This window comes from Rhincodon typus, chromosome 10 (genome assembly GCF_021869965.1).
Source record: "Rhincodon typus isolate 14 chromosome 10, sRhiTyp1.1, whole genome shotgun sequence".
NCBI lineage: Eukaryota > Metazoa > Chordata > Chondrichthyes > Orectolobiformes > Rhincodontidae > Rhincodon > Rhincodon typus.
The window spans coordinates 5109122-5133457 of record NC_063341.1 but is presented as its reverse complement, the minus strand read 5'-3'; the positions used below and the strand labels follow the sequence as shown (position 1 = coordinate 5133457).

The 24336-nt window shown below is 39.4% G+C and overlaps 2 protein-coding genes across 10 annotated transcripts in view; one reads left to right on the top strand and one right to left on the bottom strand.

The window, feature by feature from the left end:
* Window positions 1-13134, bottom strand: part of klhl20 (kelch-like family member 20) — a 78600-nt gene extending 65466 nt beyond the window's left edge. The window contains exons 1-3 of one of the 8 annotated variants that reach the window (XM_048602260.1): window positions 12799-13134; window positions 581-643; window positions 286-416 (exon numbers count right to left, since the gene is read on the bottom strand). Coding sequence is in view for 2 of the 8 variants with exons in the window: in XM_048602257.1 (XP_048458214.1) it covers window positions 581-603 (23 nt within the window). In the remaining 6 variants the exon portion in view is untranslated. The remainder of the gene's footprint in view (window positions 1-285; window positions 417-580; window positions 644-12798) is intronic. The other 7 variants (XM_048602259.1, XM_048602257.1, XM_020514145.2 and 4 more) reach the window with 7 other exon arrangements.
* Window positions 13135-14553: 1419 nt separating this feature from the next.
* Window positions 14554-24242, top strand: ankrd45 (ankyrin repeat domain 45). Of its 2 annotated transcripts, XM_020514149.2 has the most exons (6): window positions 14554-14815; window positions 16828-17148; window positions 17537-17704; window positions 19569-19663; window positions 19778-19913; window positions 22867-24242. In XM_020514149.2, the coding sequence occupies exons 2-6, from the start codon at window positions 16845-16847 to the stop codon at window positions 22896-22898; spliced, it is 735 nt and encodes a 244-aa protein (XP_020369738.1). In that variant the 5' UTR covers window positions 14554-14815; window positions 16828-16844; the 3' UTR covers window positions 22899-24242. The 2 variants fall into 2 exon arrangements, with proteins under 2 accessions (XP_020369738.1, XP_020369736.1); XM_020514147.2 differs by lacking the exon at window positions 22867-24242 and having other exon boundaries at window positions 19778-20380.
* The last annotated feature ends 94 nt before the right edge of the window (window positions 24243-24336 follow it).

The following is a 24336-nucleotide window of genomic DNA, read 5'->3' as shown; positions in this document are numbered from 1 at the left end:
CACTGATAAAAAGTATTGGCAGGATTACAGGGGGTTGAGGTTTTTTTCCCTCATCTAGAGGGAGGTAGGAATCTGGAACTCAATGCCTTAAAGGTTGAAAGAGGCAGAATTGTCATTGCGTATGAAAGTCCTAAATGGTTGACCTCTTATTCTGAGACTATGACACCAAATTCTAGGTTATGCATCCTGTCGAACATTCTTAAAGAAAACTGACATTTCAATGAGATTTCCAAACTAAATTCCAAATTCTAGCAAATATTAGGTCTACTCTACACAATTTCTCACCACAGAACAGCCCTCGATCCCAGGAATTCATCTTGAGACGTGAAGTAACTTCAAAATCATACGTAATGGACGTCACTTTATCTCCCAGCAGTCAATTCAATAATTCGAACAGCAAGGCCTCAGAATAAGGACTATACCAGATGGTGGGTGGAGAGCAGTTTCAAAGAGAGAACATTTTTTAAAAATCTCAATGTATATAAAAGCAATTTTCTTTGCATGATTTGAAGAGACGAAGCAAATTTTAAACACAACATTTCCAGAGATGCACTGCTACATTTTGAATACTTCAACTCACCTGCGCATTAGCTTTGCTTCCATGCACAGTGAAGAGAATTTGTCAAGTCTCTTCAAGATTTTTCTAGAAAATACACAAGTGAAATAAGCAAATTTTCTATTTAATTCCACGTACGTGCTGCTGTGCTACCAACACATCGCTGTGCTGAGTACTTAAAAGTGAAAGATAAACATTGTTCAGACAGTAACCTGGGCATTTCAAAATCAACCTCCTTATTCTCAACTACCTTGCAAAGTTTAAACTATTATCCAGTGCTTAGTTTAGCTACTTTCTCAACAAACATTTGAATCTAATTGGTGAGTGCTTATTTTAAAAGAAAGTTAAAGAATTGAACCATAATTATAAACATTTCTAAAATTCATGCATTACAATCCCAACTAAAATTGTGAGATGTTTACATATACCTACAGCAACAAATTGTCAATCGATTTCTCAATGAAGGCTGCGATTTTGGCAAAACTAAGACTGCTTACAAAGCAAATTCAGAATACTACAGATGCTGGAAGTCAAAACTAAATGCTAAAGAAAAAAATACTGGAAATACTCATTTGGTCTTGAAGCATCTGTGGAAAAGAATCAGTAATGTTTCAGGTCAATACCCTTTCATCAGAACTGGAAGAATGTTAGATATGTAACAAGATTAAGTAAAGATGCATGGAGGTTTGGTGAGGAGATAATAGAGAAAATCTAAAATGATAACATGGAAGACGTGAGAAAGACAAAAGTGCATGGCTGAGATGGTAATGGAATAAAAAGAAAAATAAGGATTAGAGATAAAAATGCAAAATAACAACACTTTAAAACCTGTCACCTGAGAAAAAGAAGCAGACGCAAGTATCAGAAATTGCTGAACTTGATATTCAGTCCAGACTCCTATAAAGTGAAAGATGTAACATTGCTCTTCAAGTTTACACTTAATGGAATAATGTAGAAGGCAGAGGCCAGAGTGGGATGGAGTGGAGAATTAAATGACAGGCAACCAGAGTCACACTTGCAGACTGAACAGAGGTGCTCTTCTAAGCAATTACCCACTTTATGTTTGTTCTCCCCAGTCTAAAGAAGATCACATTGCGAGCAGTGAATACAGTATCATAAAATGGAAGTATACATAAATTGTGTTTCATCTGGAAGAACTGTTGGGGGCCTTGGATGAGGCGATAAAGAGGAATAGCATCTCCTGTGCTTGCATGGGAATGCATCATGGGAAGAAGAATGTGTTCAAGGCTAGTTAGAGGTTGACCGGGACGTTGCAAAGGGAACAGTACCTTTAGAAGGCAAAAGCTGAGGAGGAGGAGAAAATGGTTCAGTGGTGGTGGCAAACATATGTTTGCAGCAGGTTCTTGTATATTGCACAGCATGTAAACTTTCTGCAGTACGAGATGCTAAATGTAAATATCTCATTAATCCTTTATTTAAAATTGAGCCACAGGCCAGTAGTATTTCACTTTAGTTTATTGTTCACTTGCTGTGCTTTTATCTTATATTCATTCTTGGGCTATGGATGGCTCCTGAGTCATAAATAATAATTGTGGGCTGACTTCAAGAACCACTGCCATTCCGATGATAAAAGAATCTCACAATATTTAATGATAGGAGAGTTCTAGGATCTTCATAATGAAGGAACAGTGATGTATATCCAAACATGGAAGAGGAGTAACGATGACTCCATGCACCTGTTACTTCATCCTCCTGGGTAGTGGCAAGAGTCATAAGTTTAAGTTTCCATCGATATGTGCAAAAAAAGATTAGTGAAGACAAATATAGGTCCCTTACAGTCAGAAACAGGAGAAGTAATTTTGGGGAACAAAGAAATATCAGACAAATTAAATACATGCTTTGGTTCTGTATTCACAAAGGAGGACACAAATAAGATCCCAAAAAGTCTAGGGAACACACAGTCTAGTGAGAGAGAGGAACTGAAGGAAGGGTGGCTGGTTCGCTCGCAGAGCTATTTCGTTTGTTCGCAGACGTTTCATTATCCTGCTGGGTATCATCATCAGTGCAGCCTCCGATGAAGTGCTGTTGTGTTTTCCCGCCTGGTATATAAACAATGGGGTCTGTTGGAATTGGTTACCTCGTTTCTGGTATTTCTTCGCAGTGGTGTATAAAGAGGGTCAAATTCTACGTGTTTATTGATGGACTTCTTGGTGGAGAACCAAGCCTCCAGAAATTCCAGTGCTTGTCTCTGTTTGGCCTTTCCTAGGATCCTGATGTTGACCCAATCGAACCGGTGATTCTCCTTATCCATGTGAATGGAGACGAGTGAGTACTGGTCAGGTCTTTTTGTTGGTGTTCATGTATTCTTGTGGCCAGTTTCCTTCCTGTGTGTCCAATGTAATGTTCGTAACAGTCTTTGCATGGGATCTTGTATATCACGTTGGTTCTGTCCATAGTGGGTAAGGGGTCTTTGGTTTGAGTTAGCAGTTGGCGTAGGGTTGACGTAGATTTGTGTGCCACTCTGATGCCCAATGATCGTAGGAGTCTTGTGGTCAGTTCGGATATGTTCTTGATGTATGGTAATGTGACGAGTGTGTCAGGGCATACTGTATCTTCCTGTTGTTGTTTGTGTGATAGGCATCATTGGACTCAGCTGTTCGAGTATCCGTTGTCCTTAAATGCTTGGAAGAGGTATTCTTCTTCATTTTGGCGTAGTTACGGGTTGCTTCAGTGTGTTGTCACTCGCTTAAATAGTGTTTTTACGCAACTCCGTTTGCGGGTGTTGGGGTGGTTGCTGTTAAAATTCTTGACTTGATCTGTGTGTGTGGCCTTTCTGTGTACCTTTATCAGAAATTTCCAGTTGGCCCTGCGTTCTACCATGACATCCAGGAATGGGAGCTGTTCGTCCTTTTCTTCTTGCCTGGTGAATTTGATGCTGGTGAGAGTCTGCGGAAGGGCTATGCTTTCAAGTCTCTGGGTCATAAAATAATCAACACACTAAAGAGACTCAAACAGACCGGACAAATCAACAAAGTCGGCTACCTAAAAATGAAACCTGAAGGGACAAACATCCTCCAATTCTACGGCCTCCCAAAAGTACACAAACCAGAAGTACCCCTCAGACCAATGTTCTCCCTCCAAGGCACACCAACACACAGGTGAGCCAAGAAGACGAAAGCACCTCGACAGCAAGTCACCCCACTCAATCCACTCAGCCCAAGAGTTCCTCAATTCCCTCAAAGACATAAGAATAGACGCGAACGAGACCATGGTGTCCTTTGACGTTACCGCCCTATTCACATCGATTGACATACCACTGGCAAGAGAAACACTAGTAACACTACTAAAGGAACGAGACCTGAGTGACACCATCTCCACAGACAACATGTTGAAGTTACTGAACCTATGCCTCACGACCCACTTTACCTTTAATGGCCAAATCTATGAATAAATCAATGGTACTCCCATGGAGTCACCTGTCTCCGAGCTAATAGCAGAAGCGGTGATGCAGAGACTTGAAAACATGGCCCTTCCGCAGATCCAACCTAAAGTATGGATCCGATATGTGGACGACACTTTCGTTGTTATCAAATGGACTAAACTAGAGGAGACACGCCAACTTATAAATAACACTGTCATCGGCATCAAATGCACCAGGGAAGAAGAAAAGAATGAATAGGTCCCATTCCTGGATATCATGATAGAAAGTAGGGCCAACTGGAAATTTCTGATAAAGGTATACAGAAAGGCCGCACACACAAATCAAGTCCTGAATTTTAACAGCAACCACTCCAACACCCTCAAATGGATTTGCATAAAATCACTATTTAAACGAGCGACAACACACTGAAGCAATCCGTAACTACACCAAAATGAAGAAGAATACCTTTACCAAGTATTTAAGGACAACGGATACCTGAACAGCTGGGTCCAATGATGCCTATCACACAAACAACAACAGGAAGATACAGTATGCCCTGACACACTCGTCACATTACCATACATCAAGAACATATCCGAATTGGGCATCAGAGTGGCACACAAACCTATGTCAATCCTATGCCAACTGCTAACTCGAACCAAAGACCCCTTACCCACTATGGACAGAACCAACGTGATATACAAGATCCCATGCAAAGACTGCGACAAACATTACATTGGACACACAGGAAGGAAACTGGCCACAAGAATACATGAACACCAACTAGCAACAAAAAGACCTGACCAGTACTCACTCGTCTCCATTCACATGGATAAGGAGAATCACCGGTTCGATTGGGTCAACATCAGGATCCTAGGAAAGGCCAAACAGAGACAAGCACTGGAATTTCTGGAGGCTTGGTTCTCCACCAAGAAGTCCATCAATAAACACGTAGAATTTGACCCTCTTTATACACCACTGCGAAGAAATACCAGAAACGAGGTAACCAATTCCAACAGACCCCATTGTTTATATACCAGGCGGGAAAACACAACAGCACTTCATCGGAGGCTGCACTGATGATGTTACCCAGCAGGATAGTAAAACGTTTGCGAACTAACGAACCAGCTCAGCAAGCTAACCAACCACAGCATCCACAACACGAGGTACAAATCTACTGAAGAACCTGAAACTGAAGGAAATCAATATTAGCAGGGAAATGGTATTGGGGAAACTAATGGATTAAAGATCGATATGTCCCCATGGCCATGTTAATCTTTATCTCAAAGCAATTAAGGAAGTGAGCTCAGAAATAGTTGATGCACTAGAGATCATCTTTCCAAGATTCTATAGGCTCTGGAACAGTTTCTATGGATTGGAGGATAGCTAATAGAACCCCACTATTTAAAAAGCATGACAGAGAGAAATGAAGGAACTGTAGATCAGTTAGCCAGACATCAGTAGTGGGGGAAATGCTACAGTCCACTAAAAAATGATTTAAATAGCAGAACATTGAGAAGACAGTGACAGGATTGGACAAAGTCATCTGAGATTTAAAAAAGGAAAATAATGCTTGACAGATCTACTGGAATTTTCGAGCATATAACTAGTGGAGTTGATAACAGGAAGCAAGTGGATGTGGTTTACTTAGACTTTCAGAAGCTTTCAATAAAGATCCCACATAAGAGATTAGCATATAAAATTAAAAAGCATGGGATCGGAGTAGTATACTGACATGGATAGAGAACTGGATACAGAACTGGTTTACAGCCAGGAAACAAAGCATAGGAATGAACAGGTCTATTTCCATGTGGCAGCCAGTGACTAGTGGGATATGCTTGGATCCCAGCTATTAAATCAATGAGTTAGACAAAGAATCTAAATGTGATCCCTCCAAGTTTACAGATAGCTCAAAGCTGGGTGGGAAGGTGAACTGTAAGGAGGATGCAGAGATGGTTCAGTGTGACTTAGACAAGTTCAATGAGTGGGAAAATGAAGTATAATTTCCAATAAATGTGAGGTTATCCACTTTGCTAGGAAAAACAAGAAGCCAGATTATTATCTAAATGGTGATAGACTGGGAAAGGGGGACATGCAAGGAGACCAGGGTGTCTTTGTATACCAGTAACTGAAAGTAAGTAGGCAGGCACAGCAGGTGTGGAAGAAGGCAAACAGTATGTCGAACTTCATAACAACAGCATTTGAGTACAGCAGCAAGGATATCTTGCTATAATTACATCAGTCCTTGGTGAGACTGCACCTGGAGTATTGTGTGCAGTTTTGGTCTCCTTATCTGAGGAACGATGTTCTGACAATGGAAGAAATGCAACAAAGGTTTACCAGACTGCTTCCTGGGTTGGCAGGACTGATATATAAAGATAGACTGGATCAGCTAGGACTATATTCAACAGAATTTAGAAGAATGAGGGGAGATTTTGTAGAAAACTATGAAATTCTAACATGATCTAATTAGATAGGGTAAATGCAGGAAGGATGTTCCTGATGACCAGGAAGTCCACAGCATGGTCAAGCTGGACCAAAGGGTCTATTTCAGTGCTGTACGACTCTATGAAACTATAACCAGGACTCACAGTTTAAGTTACGGGTGGGCCATTTAGGACTGAGATGAGGAAAAATTTCTTCACCCCAGAGAGTGGTGATCCTGTGAAATTCTCTGCCACACAAAGCAGTAAGGCCAAAATGTTTTCAATGAGGAGTTGGATATAGTTCCTAGAACAAAAGGGATCAAACAGTATAGGGAGAACAGGGTACTAGCTTAGATGATCAGCCATGATCATAATGAATGGCAGAGGAGGCTCTAAAGGGCCAAACAGCCTAATCCTGCTCCTATTTTCTATATTTTACTTTCTTTTAAATATTTGGCAGGCGCTGCATTTCTTCTTGTAGATAGTACATATTACAGCCATCAGACTCAGATGCTTTAACAGATGAATGTTTAAGGCTAGGGCTAATATTGCAGTATAGGTTGTCCTGGATAGGCTAAAGCTTCAAGAACCTTGGAATTCTTACCCACCCAGGCAAATGGAAAAAACATTGCACCATGTTTCTGACTCATGCTCTGGAAAGAATTTAGGGAGTGAGAAACTGAGGCACTTGCTGCATAATACAGCATTTATGTGAATACTCCAGTCACCTGCCCTATTACTTACAGCATTTACTGGATACTCCAATTGAGTTTCCGGTCAGTGCTAACACCCTGAATACTGATGATGAAACACACAATTACAGTAATACGTTGAGACAAAATGTCACAAGTTGGTGGTTTAGCCAAATTTGTTTCCTGGCACTTATGGACTGAAATATTACAAAATCGCAGAAGTATTATGGTTCAGAAGGCAGCCATTCAGCAGATCATGTCACCATCAGCTCTCCAAATGCACGTTATGATTAGAATCATTCCCATATCCTTGCATATTGTTTCTTCTTAAATAATTGTCCAACATAGTGTTAAATGGCTCACCTGAACCTGCCTCCACCACACTCCCAGGCAGTGCATCCAGAATCGAAACAGTGTATGAAAGAGTTTTTCCACACATCACATTTGCTTCTTTTGCAAATCATTTGAAATATGTCCTCCCTTATTCTTGACCCTTTTATGACAGGGAACAATTTCTCCCTGTCTACTTTATCCAGCTCCCTCTCTCCAATAAGAAAAGTCCCAAACTCTCAATATTACCTCATAAGTGAAATTACTGATCCCTGGAAGTATTCTTGTAAATCTCATTGACACTCTCTCCAATGCGTTCACAATCTTCCAATAGTGTGACAGCCAGAATAGTACATAATATTCCAGCTGAGACTAAGAAGTGTCTTATACAAGTTCAGCATAACTTCCTTGCCCATGTATTCTATACATCTGTTAATAAAGATGAGGATATTGTATGCTTTGTAAACTGCTCTCTCCACTCGTCCTGCATATATAGATACTCATTTTCCTCTCCTCCTGCATCCCCTTTAGAATTGTACCACCCATTTTATATTCTCTGTTCACATTGGTAGGAACAACGTGCATCACCTCACACTTCTCTGTATTGAACTTCACCTGTCACTGACCCGGCTACTAATTTGCATCGTTTTGGATGTTCTATACTATCCTCCCCACAATCTACAATGCTTCCAAGTTTTATATCATATGTATACTTTGAAATTGTCCCCTGCACACCAAGATCTAGGTCATTAATATATAGCAGGGAAAGCAAGGATCCCAATATCGATTCATGGGGACTTCATTGCAAACCTTCCTCTAGCTCAAACAATCCATTATTTTCTTTGTCCTATCACTCAGCCAATTTTGTATCCATTTTGCTACTGTGCCTTTTATTCCATGAACTATAAATTTGTCTCTTTCCATTTATCAATTCAAGTTTGAACGTTACCTAGGTTTTGGTATATGGTGGCTTGGGCTGCTTCATCATCTCAGAATTATATACAAATAAAGCTCAACGCTATATAATCAAAGATTTCTGATCTTACGATGGAAGAGAAGTCCATGAAGCAGAAACTATGGAAATGCTTACCAGATGCAAACAAAAATAAATTATAATATCAACGTAACATAAAAAAGTATTTAAGGCAACAAGTCAAAAGTTGAGGCACCATCTAGACACCCAGCCAGTCCACACTAGCTATCTAATAATCCTTCCAGATACCCAGCATTTTCACATTAATGCTGTAGCAGTCCTGCTGAATAATGAGCTAACTCCACCAACCACTTCTCTAAGTAAGGGTCAGTAGAACAGTCAAGTAGATCCAAAAATATGCCATTGATTAACCAACAAGACAGTTATTTAAGAATGAATTGAACAGATATTTTGCATCTGTCTTCATTGTAGAGGGTATAAATAATGTCCAGAAATAACTGTGAATCAGAATGTGAAAGGGAGCAAGGAACTTAAAGCAATTACAAATTACCAGGGAAAAGGAATTGAGAAATTTATTACAACTTAAATCTGACAAATTCCCTGGCCCTGATTGGTTTCTTCGGAGGGTGTTAAAAGAAGTAACTGCTGGGCTAGTAAATGCAATTGTTTTGATTTTCCAAAATTCCAGAGATCCTGGAAAGATCTGATCACATTGGAAAATACCACATATAACTCCTCGATTCAAGATGAAAGGGAAACAAAATGCTGGGTAGCCTGGCATTTGTCATAGAGAAGATGCTGGTATCTATTATTAGGGATGTTACTGCAGGGCAATCAGGCAGAGTTGACATGGTTTTCTGAAAGATAAATTATGCTTGACTAATTTATATCAATTATTTGAAGAAGTATCAAACAACGTAGATAATGGTGAACCTATGGATATACTGTGCTTAGATTTCCAGTGGGCATTTGACAAGATACCGCATCCAGATTTACTCTGCAAAATAAAGAGCTTATCACGCAGGCATTAACCCATCAGCATTGAAAGTGGATTTATTGGCAGATTGGAAGGAGAGAATGGGCATTTATTCATTTTCAAATTGGCAGAATGTGACAAGTAGTATGCCACAGGGATCAGTGTTGGGGCATCTACTCTTTACAATTTCTATTAATTTTTTAGATGAAGCGTCTGAATGTACGGTTGCTAAATTTGCTAATGATATATAGATCAGCAAGTTGTGAAGAGGACAAAGAGTTTGCAAAGGGATATAGATAGGTTAACTGAGTGGCCAAAATTTGGCAGATAAAGTATTACGTGGGAAAATATGATCTTTTCCACTTTTTCAGGAAGAAAGGAAAAGCAACAAATGGTTTAAATGGAGAGAGATTGCAGAACTGTGCTCCAAAAGGATCTGGGTGCCCTGGTACATGAATTGCAAAATATTAATAAACAGGTTCAGCAAGTAATCAGGAAGATAAATGGAATGCAGCCATTTAGTGCGATGGGAATGAAATCTGAAAGTATAGTTACAGTTGCAGAATGTTTCTGATGCCCCCATCTGGGGTAATACACACAGTTTTGATCTCATTCAAGAAAGGATATAAATGCATTACAAGATCCCTCAACTAATCCTTGGATAGGAGGTGTTTATCTTACAAGAAAGACTGGACAGGCTGGGCCTGTATCCATTGGAGTTTAAAACAAATGACCGGTGACCTTATTAGAGACATACAATATCTTGAGAGGTCCTGGCAAGGCAGGTGCTGGAAGGATATGGAAGAGACAAAAAGTAGGGGACACAGCTAGCAAAAATCTTTCCAATTCGAAACTGAGATAAAGAGGAATATTTTTTCTCATAAAGAGTCAGGAGGCATTGGAACTCTCTTCACAAAAGAACTTTCAAATCAGAAGTAGATAGATTCTTGACCAATAAAGGGAGTCAGCAGTTAGCAGAGAGGCAAGGTGAACTGTATGGAGTTGAGGCCACAATCAGATCAGCTATGATCGTATTAAACCAAAAGCAGGCTACAGGGACCAAATGGCCTCTCCTTCCCCTAATTCATTTTTTTTTCAGTTCAACGTGGCATTTCACTTGGAGTTGGTGCACTGCATCACTGCCTTTGTGCCTTCCAACATGGCACACTTGGCTAGTTCCCCGGGTAGCAGCAGGTGCACGGAGGCTTGAATCTCCCAGGACGTGATGGTGATGTGCTTGCTGTAACAGGTCAGGCGGGAAGCCTCCTGTGATGTGCTCAAAAATACTGTTGCTGAACAAATTCATGATGCTCATTGCCTTGGAGGCATTGCCTGTGTCAGTGCAAACCTGCTTCATCACTTTGTAGATGTAGATGCAGAAGGAATAACTTTCTTTCCTGGACTTTCTCCTTTTTTTGCCACTCTTCACTGGGGCCCTCTTCACTGTTTTATTAGTACCCTTCTTGGCAACTTGTCCTTTCTTTCATCAACCATGGTGATAGCCAATTCATATGTTTGTAATGCTAATCAAATTAGGTGCTGTACATTCCATTACAATCACTCAGAGTTTACTTGGTCATTGGTATCCAAGAGTATGTTTGTGGGTGTATGAAACACAGGAGAATGCATGTCAATGCATAACATTGAGATCTATCCTGCACACCTCCTCTCATGACAGCAGAACTCAAGCAATTAGAAACAAAGGCTCACATCTCTATATATTTATAAATTCACAGAATGAATGAACTGCACACCTACAGAAACCAATTTTAAAAACTGGTAAGAAATTAGAAGTTACACAATTATCATACAATTCAATCCTTTCAACCAATCTATAGTCTTGTGGCCAAAAAGTAACATTCACAACAATTCAGCACATAACAAGAGATAAAGAAAATTTTCAGAGGTATTGTCAGGCCAAAGCTATGAGTACAGTTGAGCGGGGGGGGAAGGGCTTTTATAGATTGCTTTTGATACCATAAAGAGATAGGAAAGCAAAGTAGTTCGGAAAATAAAGTCAGGACAGTCTTTAATGGAGGACCAGATGCCAAGCAAGAAGCCTATATCAGAAGGTATGTGGAGAGATGAAATGAAGAAAACAAAAGCAAAGCAATTCTTCAGGGGATAGAGCTTTAACCATCCTGCTTTTCTTTTTAAAAATTGTCAGATTTGCACAGCACACCAAAAAAGATGCAGATTTTTCTATGTAAATATGCATAACCCCACTGTGTTACATATCAAGTGAAACAATGGCTACTCGCAGTTATTGCAATTTAGTATACTATATTCATTGCTCATCATGTGGTCTCCTCTGCATCAGGAAAAATAAAGAGTGGATGATTGCTTGCAGAACACCTACATTCAGTTTGCAATTATATTCAAGAACTTCTGGTTACTTGTAATTTTACTTTTCTAATCCATTTGCACTCTGGTATATATATCCTCATACAAAGTTCCAAGGAAGCTTGAAGTTATCTCAAGGGATAGCTCATCATCGTCAATCAAGTGCATTATACTCTTCTGAGCTCAACATTGAACTCAACATTGAATTCAACAATTCAAATCACAATCTTGGGCTCATTTTTGTGTTTTTTTTATTGGAAACTGTTAGTAAAGGTTCTGCATTTTTTCATTTACATCACAATCTTTTTAGAAGTTATTCTATCTGTAACTCACCTTGCGCATTGCACTATTCTCTTTTGTCATTTCATCGCGACTGTTTTCCATCCTATCACAGACCTTCTGTTTTGTTCTTTTCCTCCCTTCCCTGCTTGGCCTGACTTAGTACTTGCGTTAAATATCCCTAACCTTTACTAGTTCTGATGAAAGTTCATCAACAGAAACATGAATTAATTTCCTTCTCCACAGAGAATTCAGACTTTGAGTACTTCCAGCATTTGCTGTTTTATTACACAATAACACTGATTATTACAGCAAGTTATGAATATACCCAATGTCCAAGTCTACTCTCAATTCTTAGACATCCAAAGCAAAGAGCCCAGTACAACTCAAATAAGAGCAAAGCACTACAGGTCCTGGAATCTGAAACAAACAGAATGCTGAAAGCAGGTCCAGCAGCAGTGGTGAGGGAAACATAGTTAATGTTTTAAATCCAGTATGCAGAAGAGTCACACCAGACTCAAAACGTTAATGCTCTTTCTCTCCACAGATGCTGCCAGATTTGCTAAGTTTCTCCAGCAGTCTCGTGTTTGTTGGCCTTGTACTGCTGATCACCTCATACTGGACAACAACAACATTAACCACTAATGTATTTATTTGAGAAGGATCAATTGCTTCAGCCAGCAGAACTCACACAGGGATAACGTGGTATTGAATGAGAAGTCGAATCCCTGACATTCAGCTGACCAGCGTTCATTTGTCATGAATCCACGCAAGTGGAGTGCAAGAAGCTAGTATTAGCAGCATCAATTAATGAAAACACGATGTGAAGTCAGTAAAATCAATAATGTGAGCTTCTTGCACTGAGCAATCAATTGTATACCTACTGTCTCTTTGGCTTTGACTCTTTTCCCCGATCCACAAAACTTCACAAAGCCACTGCGCACGTCATCTGCGCAGCCTGAAGAGGGAGAGGGGGGTGTGGAAGGAAGACGGAGTGTAACTACAATATCTTCCCCGACGATCCGGTCCCCCGCTCCACAGATTACATACACACCGAACGACTGACACACCGTTGCCGTCAAACCGCTGTACGAGTTCCAAACCGCCGTGAAGGTTGACAGCGAACAACCGCTGAGCATTTCAGCCGCGAGCGTTCGGGTCCATCAGCCGATGGAGCTGGCACCCCCTCGTCCACTGGCTCCTAGTGCACCTGCGCGTCAACAGCCACCGATTAGGGCTACTGCGCCTGCGCGCTACCACCTCCTTCCCCCCCCCCACTACCACGACGGCGCCTGCGTGCTACTTCGCCCACCCCTTACCACCAAACAACTGCGCCTGCGCGGCAATCTTCTCCATTCATTCCCCACCCCTGACGACCAGTCTTCCTTCCACCATCACCCTCTTCCTATACCAAAATAGGAGGAACTTCTTCTTCCGCACAACCAGTCCTCTTCTTGCAAAACCAAAATACTGTGGATGCTGGTAATCTGCATCAAATACAGAAAATGCTGGAGAATCTCAGCGGTTCTGTCAGTGCCTATGTAGAGCGAGACTAGAGTGAACATTTTGAGTCCAATATCTTTCGTGTTCAGAATTCAGTCTTAATTCTGGCCTCTTGCGCATCTCCTTCGTTTTACCTTACATTTCGGCAACTCCATGTATTCAACCACACGTTCCTCTGCTGAAACATTCTCACTCCTCTATTAAAAACCAAGCTCTGACTATTAAAACAAAAGCAAAAAGCTGACATATCCTACCATTAACACGCACTCTCGACCTATCTCTCTTACAACGATTTCCATATAAAAACTGAAAGAATAGCGGTTGCTGTAAATCAGAAAGAGATGGAGAGATCACTCGACCGTAAATGTTAACTTTAATTTCTCTCTACAGATACTGCCAGACCTGCTGAGTCTTTCCAGCAACGATTACCATATCAAGTTTTATAAGAAAGAAAGTTTCATCAGTACTTTTTTTTTCTCTCCGCAGATGCTACAGATCTGCTGAATTTTTACTGCACTTTCTGTTTTTATTTCTGAACGAACCTTTGTTCCATCCCTTTCACCCCTACGAAACCTCCATGAAATCCTTGTTTGGCTCTGCCTCCTCTCTTTTATTTCCTTGTGCAGAGACTTATGACTTTTTCTGCATTAAAGTTCTAAATGAATGCAAGTTGTACCTTCTACTTTGGTCTGGTACTAACACCAAGGCGGGCGCACAACCTCCGTTTTGAACAGATCCAAGGGTTACAGAACAATAGAAAAGAAAAGTGACGTTTTATTGATCAGGGAGAGACAGTGAATTATAAGTATGCATTTTTTTTGCATTGAAGGAATGGAGATGGCAGTAAGCTGAGGTGGAACAATTCCTATACCAATTTAGAAATGATTATTCCCGGGGAGCATGATATTTTCACACAAATTTAAATTGCTTCAATCATCTCTCTTGTTTTTTTTTTAAATGAAATCTGTGTTAATTAACGTCAATATTTTCCATAATGACCGTTATGTTCTATTTCCACTGGAACAGGAGTCGGAACTATGTAGCGAGATCCAAGCTCTCCGGCGCATTAATACCAGATCTCGATTGGCGTTACACCAGCCGTGGTGTGCGGGGGACCTTGATCAGTGCTGCACAGAGGCTCCCGTTGCTATGGAGACGGCTGAGGCCAGTCCCTGCTGCCTGCTATTTTGCAGGGGAATATACTTAACGAAGGTCCATTTGAAAGAAGATACACTAAAATGAAAATGCGATACTTTGATTTGATAGGACGGATGGTCTAGGCATTCTTTGATGGAAGAGCACCTGTCACTGCAAATAAAGTTTGGAGAGATCTCTCCATGCACAGAACTCTTCTTATTGAGCGCCTGGATTGCCTTACCACAGGGACCAACTGAGTCAGTACGCTTTGCATCTTTCGGGGAGAGTGGGATCGCTTGCGTTTATGTCGCGCCCTTTTAGTCCTCCGGATGTCGAAAAGTGTTTTACAGCCATTTAGAAATTAGTCCAAATTTTGTGATCATCAGTTAAGCGATTGTGTTCAATGCTGATCTCAAGAAAAATCTAACACCACCCGCCCCCGCCAACACACCGAACGATATAGAGATCTTTGTGATAACACAGTTCTGAAGAAATGAACCTGAAGAAGGGTCCCGACCCGAAACGTCAGCTTTCCTGCTCCTCTGATGCTGCCTGGCCTGCTGTGTTCCTCCAGCTCCACACTGTGTTGTCTCTGACTCCAGCATCGGCAGTTCGTACTATCTCTAGAGATCTTTGTGTGTTGTTTTTGATGAGAGTTTAAGTCTGCTGCCTCGTCTAGCGGATAATCTCTTGGTTTGCAGCAGCAGTGATGTCTGCAGGCAGAAAGCGGCCAATCAAATACTCTCACACCACCATCCATAAAGTTAAAAGTACTGAATGTTTTCAATTTTAATTTGCAGCGAGTATAGTTATTTTCCTATTCAACCTGTTCAGAGATGTTATTTATACACCTCCAGAGCAGGTGGGACTTGAAACTGAGTTTCCTCGGTCTGTGGTAGGGAAAATATCCTGGCACCACATCAGCCCTAATGAAATAGATTATTACAATTGAATTGGTGTCAGTTGGTAACATTCTTGCAGCTTGAGTTAGAAAGTTGTGGACTCAAGTTGTACATCAGGGCTTCAACATAAAAATTTAGACTGGTACTCCACTGCAGGGCTGAAGCAATCCTGCACTGTTAGAGGTGCCTTCTTTCGGCTGAGAAATTAAACCAAGGCTTCATCTGCCTTCTTGAGTGAAATATCTCACGGCACTCTTTTGAAGAGGAAAGTTATCTTCAGTGTACTGGGCAAAATTTATTCCCCAGTCAATATCACAAAAATAGATTATCTGGTCTTAATTAATATTTGTGGTAAAATGCTGTTTTGGCCATCATGTTTCTTACCTTACAGAACTAGCTACCCATGAAAGGTACCTCATGGACTGAAATGTGCACCAGGGCATCTTGAGGAGCAAAAAAGTGCTACTTCAATACAAGTCAGTGTTCCTTTGAGAGAAAATCTAAAAGAAAGTTTAAAAATTATCAAAATAAAGCATTTATCATAGTGAAATGTCAAATTTCTCCATTAATATAAAATTAGTTTTTCAGGACCAACATTTAGCACTGATAAAATCAGTTTTGCCTGATTCAACAATGTATAACTTTTTCAAAGAGTTTTACAGCAAAAGTAAGAATGGAAGTTCTTGCCAATTTGTACGATTTCCCATTGCTTGCAGTCTGTGCTGTCTTAAAAGTGCATCTTCTGAAATAAAATCAGTGACAGTGGCTTCTGAATTTCTGTGTTATTCTGTTTATTTTTGGACTCAAAAGTTGCTGTCAGTTTTAAAGGACTAATGACAGTGTATACAGAGTTTTGCTGTCATTACTACAATGATATTCAAGCTAATGTTGTCATGAGGGAAACCCAGAAGCCAATTTCTGCAAACACAGGCCCACAAACAGCATTGTGATAATTTTTTTTAGTTCAGTAGATGAAGTGAACCATAACATTAGAGGGAATGCTCCCTACTTGTCTTTACAATAATGCCACAGGAGATTTTTACATCCACTCGAGACGCAAGACAGAAGGAAGAGGTTTAAGTTTCATCTAAAAGATGGCTCCTTTGACAGCACAACAATCCTCATTACAGAACTGGAGTGTTAGCCCAGAATTTGTGCTCACAATTTTGGCATGGAACTTGACCCTGTGATTTTCTGACTACGAGGGAGTGCAACCACTGAGCCACTGCTGATACCTGGATATGGATCAGAAGCTGGCACAGTTAGGAGTGATTAGTTTTGTTGAATAATTTAAATGTTGAAGGATTGTTCTTTGATTAACAAAGAATACATTTTAATGTATTTTTAAACTTTTGTTATTTTGTTAGGTAAAAAATCATTAAAAATGGACCCAGATAGTGAAAAAGAAGTAACAGAGCCTGACAATGAAGACGCAGAAAGCAGTGAAGATCTTGAACTTGAAAACAGGAACAACTTTCTTACCAGTGTGCTAACAGGAGATACTGAGAAACTACGCAAGTGTTTTGAAATTGTAGATGATCCAAACCTCGAGATAGCAAATGGATGGCTAAATATACGTGATGACTTCGGCAGAAATGCGCTCTTTGCAGCCTCTATGTTGGGACATCATGAAGTTATTCCTGAGTTGGTGACACGAGGAGCAAGTGTCAATGAGAAAACCAATAGAGGTACTTCCTTCCACTGGCTTCTCCATATTTGTAGTTGCTGGAAGAATTTTTATTTGCAGTAATAAATTTTTATCTTTGGTTGAATTGCAGTCTAATTATGTTACCAAATTTATACAATAATAATTAAGATACATACAGGTATTGTATTAAATGGGAGTTCTCATCTAGTGAGAATGTAGAGGAATAAACCATTCAGAATATATATGGACCAGTTCATTTAAACTGGGATCTGTCAATTTTTTTTTGTCTATCCTGCCTAAAGGGTAAATGTATAATAAAGACAGAGTAGACGCAACCATCATATTCTGTTGAACTGCGTCACCAGTAATTGCCTAGATAACTGGCTGTCTTACAACCTTATGTTTGAAGTTTTGTTCCCTGTTTGCAGGTTACACTCCCTTACATTGTGCTGCTGCCTGGGGGAAAGTAGACAGCCTAAAAACTTTGGTGGCCTTCGGTGCCAATGTTCGAGAAACTAACTTTAGAGGTGAAAAAGCACGAGAAATAGCTAATCGATATTCAAAGACTGACTGCATGGAGTTTTTAGATTGGGCAGGTGAGAAATTACAAGATTGTTTCATCACCTTATAGTAATCCTCAGTTATTTATAGTTTTGTGCAGTGCATGGTGTTATGGACCAGGCCGACCTCCCCCCCACCACCTCAAAATACTTAATGAAGGTAGCCTATACCCTAACTTTTCCTTATTTTAAAGGCAGATGTGAAGTGCATGTTCCAGGTGTGATGAAACTGGTCAAACCTCTTGGCCTTAAGCAAAACAAAATTTATTTAAACACTACAGTTGAAACATGAACAAAAGAAAGTGGAATTTAGAGTAACTTAACCATTGGAAAACCTAACTGACCCGATACAGCAACTTAACTAATTAACTGTTCCAGTATAGTAACATCTCATAAACACGCCCCTGGGCAAAAGGTAAGTTCAAACACATTCTTACAGGCAGGAAGGAACAACATCCAGAGAGATTTCAAAGAAAGTCAGGAACGCTTTACTGAAGCTTGCAACACTTCTGGTACTCAAAACATCTTGTGACTGCTACAACTGAAAAAAACTAGAAAAAACCTGAACTGGCCACTCTCCTTCCATTGTTAAACAGTTACTTCCTAGACTCTTTGGTGCCTCTGCCTTTACAACCTCTCTTCAAAACAAAACCAAGGACAAAATAACCTTTTTAAAGTGACAGCATTGTCACAATGGAGTGACATTGGATGGATCCCACTGGATAATATGCAGCATGATATGAGTAGGAAGGTGATGGCCTAGTGGTATTATTGCTGGACTGTTAATCCAGAGACCCAGATAATGTTCTGGGACCTGGGTTCAAATCCCACCATGGCAGATGATGGAATTTGAATTCAATAAAGTATCTGGAATTAAGGATCTAATGATGACCATGAATCCATTGCTGATTGTTGGGGAAAAAACCTATCTGGGTTCACTAATGCTCTTTAGGGAAGGAAATCTGCCATCCTTACCTGGTCTGGCCTACATGTGACTCCAGATCCAATGTGGTTGACTGTTAACTGCCCTCTGGGCAATAAATGCTGCCTGGTCAGCGACACCCTCATCCCGTGAATGAATAAAGAAAAAAAAACTTCAAGTAAATCTTTTCTATATTTCCAACAGGCAAGTAATGCCTAGTGGTATTATCACTACACTATTAACCCAGAGACCTTGGTAATGTTCTAGTGACGTAGGTTCAAATCCCACCATGACAGACGGTAGAACTTGAATTGAATAACAATCTTGAATTAAAAGTCAAACAGTGAACATGAAACCACTCCCAACTGGTGAAAATCCCATCTGGATTACAAATGCCCTTTAGGGAAGGAAACTGCATCTTTTCCTGGTCTGGCCTACATGTGATTCCAAATCCACAGTAATATGGGTGATACTTAACTGCTTTCTGAAATGGCTTTGCAAGCCACTCATTTGTAGCAATTGTTGGAAAGTCTCAAAAATGAAACAATGATCGATGCAGGCACTAGAAACAACAATGGCAAACATAGCCGTGTCAACCCTGCATGTCCTCCTTACTCACATTTTGGGGCTAGTGCCAAAAATGGGAGAGCTACATCATAGACTAGTCAAGCATAAGCCTGACAGAGTCTAACTCACGGAATCATACCTTACAGACAATGACCTGGACACCATTATCACTGGATTGGCAGGACAGATTCAGCAGAGTTGATATACTGTCAGGAGTGAGTTGCTTTTGGAGTCCTCAAAACTGACTCTGGACACTGTGAAGTCTCATGGCACCAAGTCAAACATTGGCAAGGAAACCACATACTGTACTCCCTTTGTTGATGAATCAGTGCTCTTCTATGTTGAATGACATAGTGAACAAAGTATTGCAAGAAGAATCATGCAGTTTTGTTTTTCAATTTTTAACTGCAGAGGCCAAACTGATTTTGGAGTTGTATATTACTAATATTCAGGAAACTGTTGCCGATCTTGAAAAGTCACAGGGCAAGCTGTCAAAGCAAGATAAGGTAAGCTCCATCATTCTTGGGTTCAGAGTGGAGGACTGCCCTCTGTCTGTTTCTTTGTTGTGGAGTTAATATCTGTTGGGTTCTTGGTGTTCAAAGATTTTTGTCATCTTGTAGACTGCTTTTACAAATGCTTGCCGTACAAAATTGGAATGGCTGAGTTCAGTACAGAATGCGACAGCACAGGATTTCGAAGACCAAAAGAAGAATTTGATGACGACTCTGGAACCAATCATTGCCAAACTTACATCATGTGAGTACAAACACAAACCCACCATGAACTCCTTGAAGTTTGTAGATTTTAACCATCCGTGTAGCTGATGCACTGTTTTTACACTAGTCACAAGCTTTTACCAAAGGTAATGAGGTAAAAATAGGAATGAATAAAATGTAATAGCGGTGACTTTGCGAGGTTTTCATATTTTAAAACTTTAACAGTTCTTCAGAAGTGCAAAATCAGGTTAACAATATAAATCATTCTGTGCCATTTGATGCAGATGCAGCACACTGCAACCTCAAAGCATTGCCACCAGCCTTCTCATTATTCAAAGGGGAAAACTGCAGTTCATGTTCCTTTGTCACACACTTGCATTCATTAATATCAGCCACCCCTCCCACTATTTACTTTAAGATTAAGTAGAAAAAATGCGTAGAAAAATAATCCAGAAATTAAAGCTGGAGCTGCTTTTAAATTTCATTCCAAATATTCACTAGGTCACAAAAGAGGTTTAGATAATTTAAACCACATGGCCCATTCAGTCTTAATTTTTCTTTGAATACCCACTTTACTATTTATTATATTGGCTTTTTCTTTGATGAATTCCAGGTCATAGACTGTAGCTCACTTTCTGCCATCCTGTTCCACTACTTGTATAAAGAAAGATTTTTTATTGTGTTTGCGTAAACAGCATCAGGAGAGGTCCTAACATTTTTGGGTCCCCTAATGCTGAGTTACATTACAGTGGTGGGATTCATCATAATTTTGTTTTACTTTTTCAGTCAACTACCACTGTTTTTATTTGCTTTTAAACCAATTTCAGGCTCACGCCCTTAAATTAGAAAGTAATCTTTGATGTTGTAATTTATCAAAAACATTTGGAATCGTAAGTATGTCTTGTTTCTGCAGCCAATTGGTAATGTCACCTTTCAAACAATTTTGCAGTTGATCAGGCAAATGTTACTCCTGTTGAAATGTCTGGTCATTTATTAGATTATTTTCAATTTATATGTTCCCATTTTGTTGTCAAATATCTTTAAGTATTAAATGTATTTAAAAGATATTTTCTCGGAACGTCTCTCGGGATCCAGAGCATTGATTCATTTCTGTAAAAAAGAATAAAGATTGAAGATTGTAGAAATGATTTGCATCTATATGGTGCCTTTTGTGCTCACGAGATATCACAAAGCATTTTTGACTGTATCATTGTGTCATAGGCAAACACAAACAGCAGCGAGATAAATGACAGTTAACCTGTTTTTGACATTATTGCTTGAGAATGAAATGTTTTACAGCACATGGAATAAATATAAGATGGAGGAAATCAAATACTTGAGAATACAATGGGATTCTGTCAGCACTGAAAATACATGGGCGTGGCAGTAGACCTGGCCGCAAAATCAATTCACAGGGATGACCAATTACAGGAAAAACACCCTTTGTAAATAGCAGTGAAAGCAAGTCATGAGGATCTGCTTGTCCAACCGTAGGCTGGATCTCCTATGCTTGATGCTGATAGGCTCATAGTGAGCCTATTAGCAATAACGCAGGAAAGGACAAGCTTGTGATCAGAGGATTGAGATTACTGGCAACAGTCAGCAAAGCCAGAAAAAGTGGGGTTTGGAACATGGTGCATTCTCCATGTCAACACTTCTACCAATCAAGCGGTGCAGGGTCAGGTCTAATACAGTATAATGTTTTCCCCTCACATCTTGTGAACTGTCCTGATGAGTGCAAGATAAGACGCTTTGACAAAACGTATCATTTTTCAGAAATATGTAGTTCTGTACCACCAAACGAAGTTATTAAGTGATTGTAATGAAGGAGTTAGTTAAACTGAAAAGGTAGCCCCAAAAAATCAGAAATAGTCGTCGAGAAATTGCATGAGATGTCATGGAAAAAATTACATACAGTTTGAACCTAGGGTTTTGTGCTGTTTAGGACCAATGAAAACATCAGAAACAAATATCCTGGAGTATTGTCCGATTACCTCTGTTTTGATAGATGGTGAGGTTTGGGAAGAAGTTCAGGGAAAAGATACATAAAATTTTATTTCAGAAAAATTACATAAATTGGTTATTGTGTAATAATTTGTGTACAATGTGTGGTAGGCTTGATTTTGTTCTTATTCCACACTTTACGTCCTGAACTACACTTGTTTCCGCTTAGCAAAAGAGAATGATGCCAGACTAATTTTTTGTAGTTATTTCAGACAAGGCAACTAATCAGGATAATTTATTTTAGAAAGCTACTTCACTCTATTTTAGTTGCTCGACTGAAGAAACTGAAAATAGTTCCTGAGAAATAGATTAGCAAACTGGAAAACTGTTGGAGGAAGATCCTCAGGTGTTTTCATATATAGCTTACCCGAGAACAAATGCCCTTGTAAAGGACAATAGATCAGATATTCAAAGCTAGAATACAGGCTAGAGAAATGTCAGTTTTTACAAATATACCTTGACATATTTGTGCTACAAACTGTGTCAAAGCCAAAGCAGGAATATGATGACAGTAAGGCCTGCAGGTGCTGGAAGCTAGAGTCAATAAATGTGGAGCTGGAAAAGCACAGCAGGTCAGACAGCATCCGAGAAGCAGGGAAGTCAACGTTTCAGGCAAACATTCCTTTCATGTAATGATTATTGACCCTCCTTAATATTTTTTATCAATTTATAAATCACTGCATAGTAAATATTATATTTACTGAAATATAGATGGATTTCTGTTAGTACTGGCTAGTTAATATACTTTGAAATACTTTGTCATTTAAGTTTTCTGGAGCATATACATTTTTAATGTTTTTAATACATGTGATCCCTACAGCAGTCAGTCATAAAATCCAAATTTTAAGAAGGTCTAAAGTTATTAAAAAGACATGTGGGAACGTATTTACCTTGTACTTTTTAATGGTTAAAGAATGCTGTGGTGCAAGTTAGTTCTTTATAATGTACAAGCAGATGGAATGCTGATTGTTTATATTTCTTTTCTAAAGCTCCACAGCCCTCAAAATCCTCTAAACCATAACAGGATCTTTACAGTTGGCTTAATACCACAATCAAAATGGAAGATTTCAGAGTTACTAGATTTTAGAACTTTTTCAACATGTACTACTTCATGTTTTCAGTGTTATTATTACATTTGATTTGATTGTTTAATGTGGGAAATGTAATTTTTTTAATTAGTTAAATTACAGGAAATATTTCTGATCAATTAATTGATGTTGACATTAACAAGGCTGATATCCACAAACTTACCAATGTTTAATAGTTGTACCCATTTTATTGTTTTATGCTTCAAGTGAAATGATTAGAAGTACCCTCCATGTTTCATTCACACGTGACATTAAGTTCCGCTCAAGTCATAGCAACAATGAAAATCTGCTTGGTTAATATCAGAGCACAATAAATTACTAAATCCAATTAGCTTATCATCATGCATCCATCCAGAGCAACCTAACTCTTCCCCCACTTCTGCTGCACCTAATTGTGTCAGAGACAGTTCCATGATTTTTACCTAAATCTTATGCTCAAAGTCTATTCCAAGCATTGATTAAATTCTCTAAACAACCTCCTACATGTCTCCTTCATTACTCAGCAATCTGAACTTGTCACAATATCCAAGGTGTGATCTGACCAAAGTAATGTACAATTTGAATACAGTAATATTCAAGAACATGTTTCCTACATATCTTCCTGTATACAATATTTTCATACTTTCATGCATTAGATTAGAAACTTAAGGTCACTCCAGAGCATCTTTTATTATGCTACAATTTTTTTCACCTTCTCCCAGTTTGTCAGTAGTGGCTCTCATATGACACTGGTTGCCATTAAAGTGCACATCATCAACAGATGGAGATGTTAATAGCAATGAATTAACAACTGCTTCCCATTAACAGTGGATTGTACAGTGTTTACTACTGGTGTACCTTGAAACTGCTGCAAAAAATAAATATTGAAACGTGGTACAAAAAGCATTCTGATGCCCTTTTTTTCTGATGTCATAAGATGGGTAATCAAAATATAACATTTGAAGAATGTCCTGATAAATACAGATATAACATCCTTATGGTAGAAATATACCACTAAACAGTCGACTGATTTTTCTAAGACTATTGAAACTTTCCAGCAGAAAACCTACTGTGAGATTTTACAACTGATTACAAAAAAGTATTTCCACACATGAATCAATCATTATGTCACAGCTTTCTGTGAATTATCATTTTTTGCACTGAATTTTGTGGTCACTAGCAAATGAATGCTTCTCAGCTTTCAAAGCACTTGTTCCTAGCCATAGACTTTTGATAGATTGTTGCACTGGAAGTTCCAGTCAGCCTGCCATCCTTAAGGTGCTCTGCCCTCTACAGGACACCTGGATTTGCATGAACGTAACAATCGTTCATAGATAACAAGGTGTAGAGCTGGATGAACACAGCAGGCCAAGCAGCATCAGAGGAGCAGGA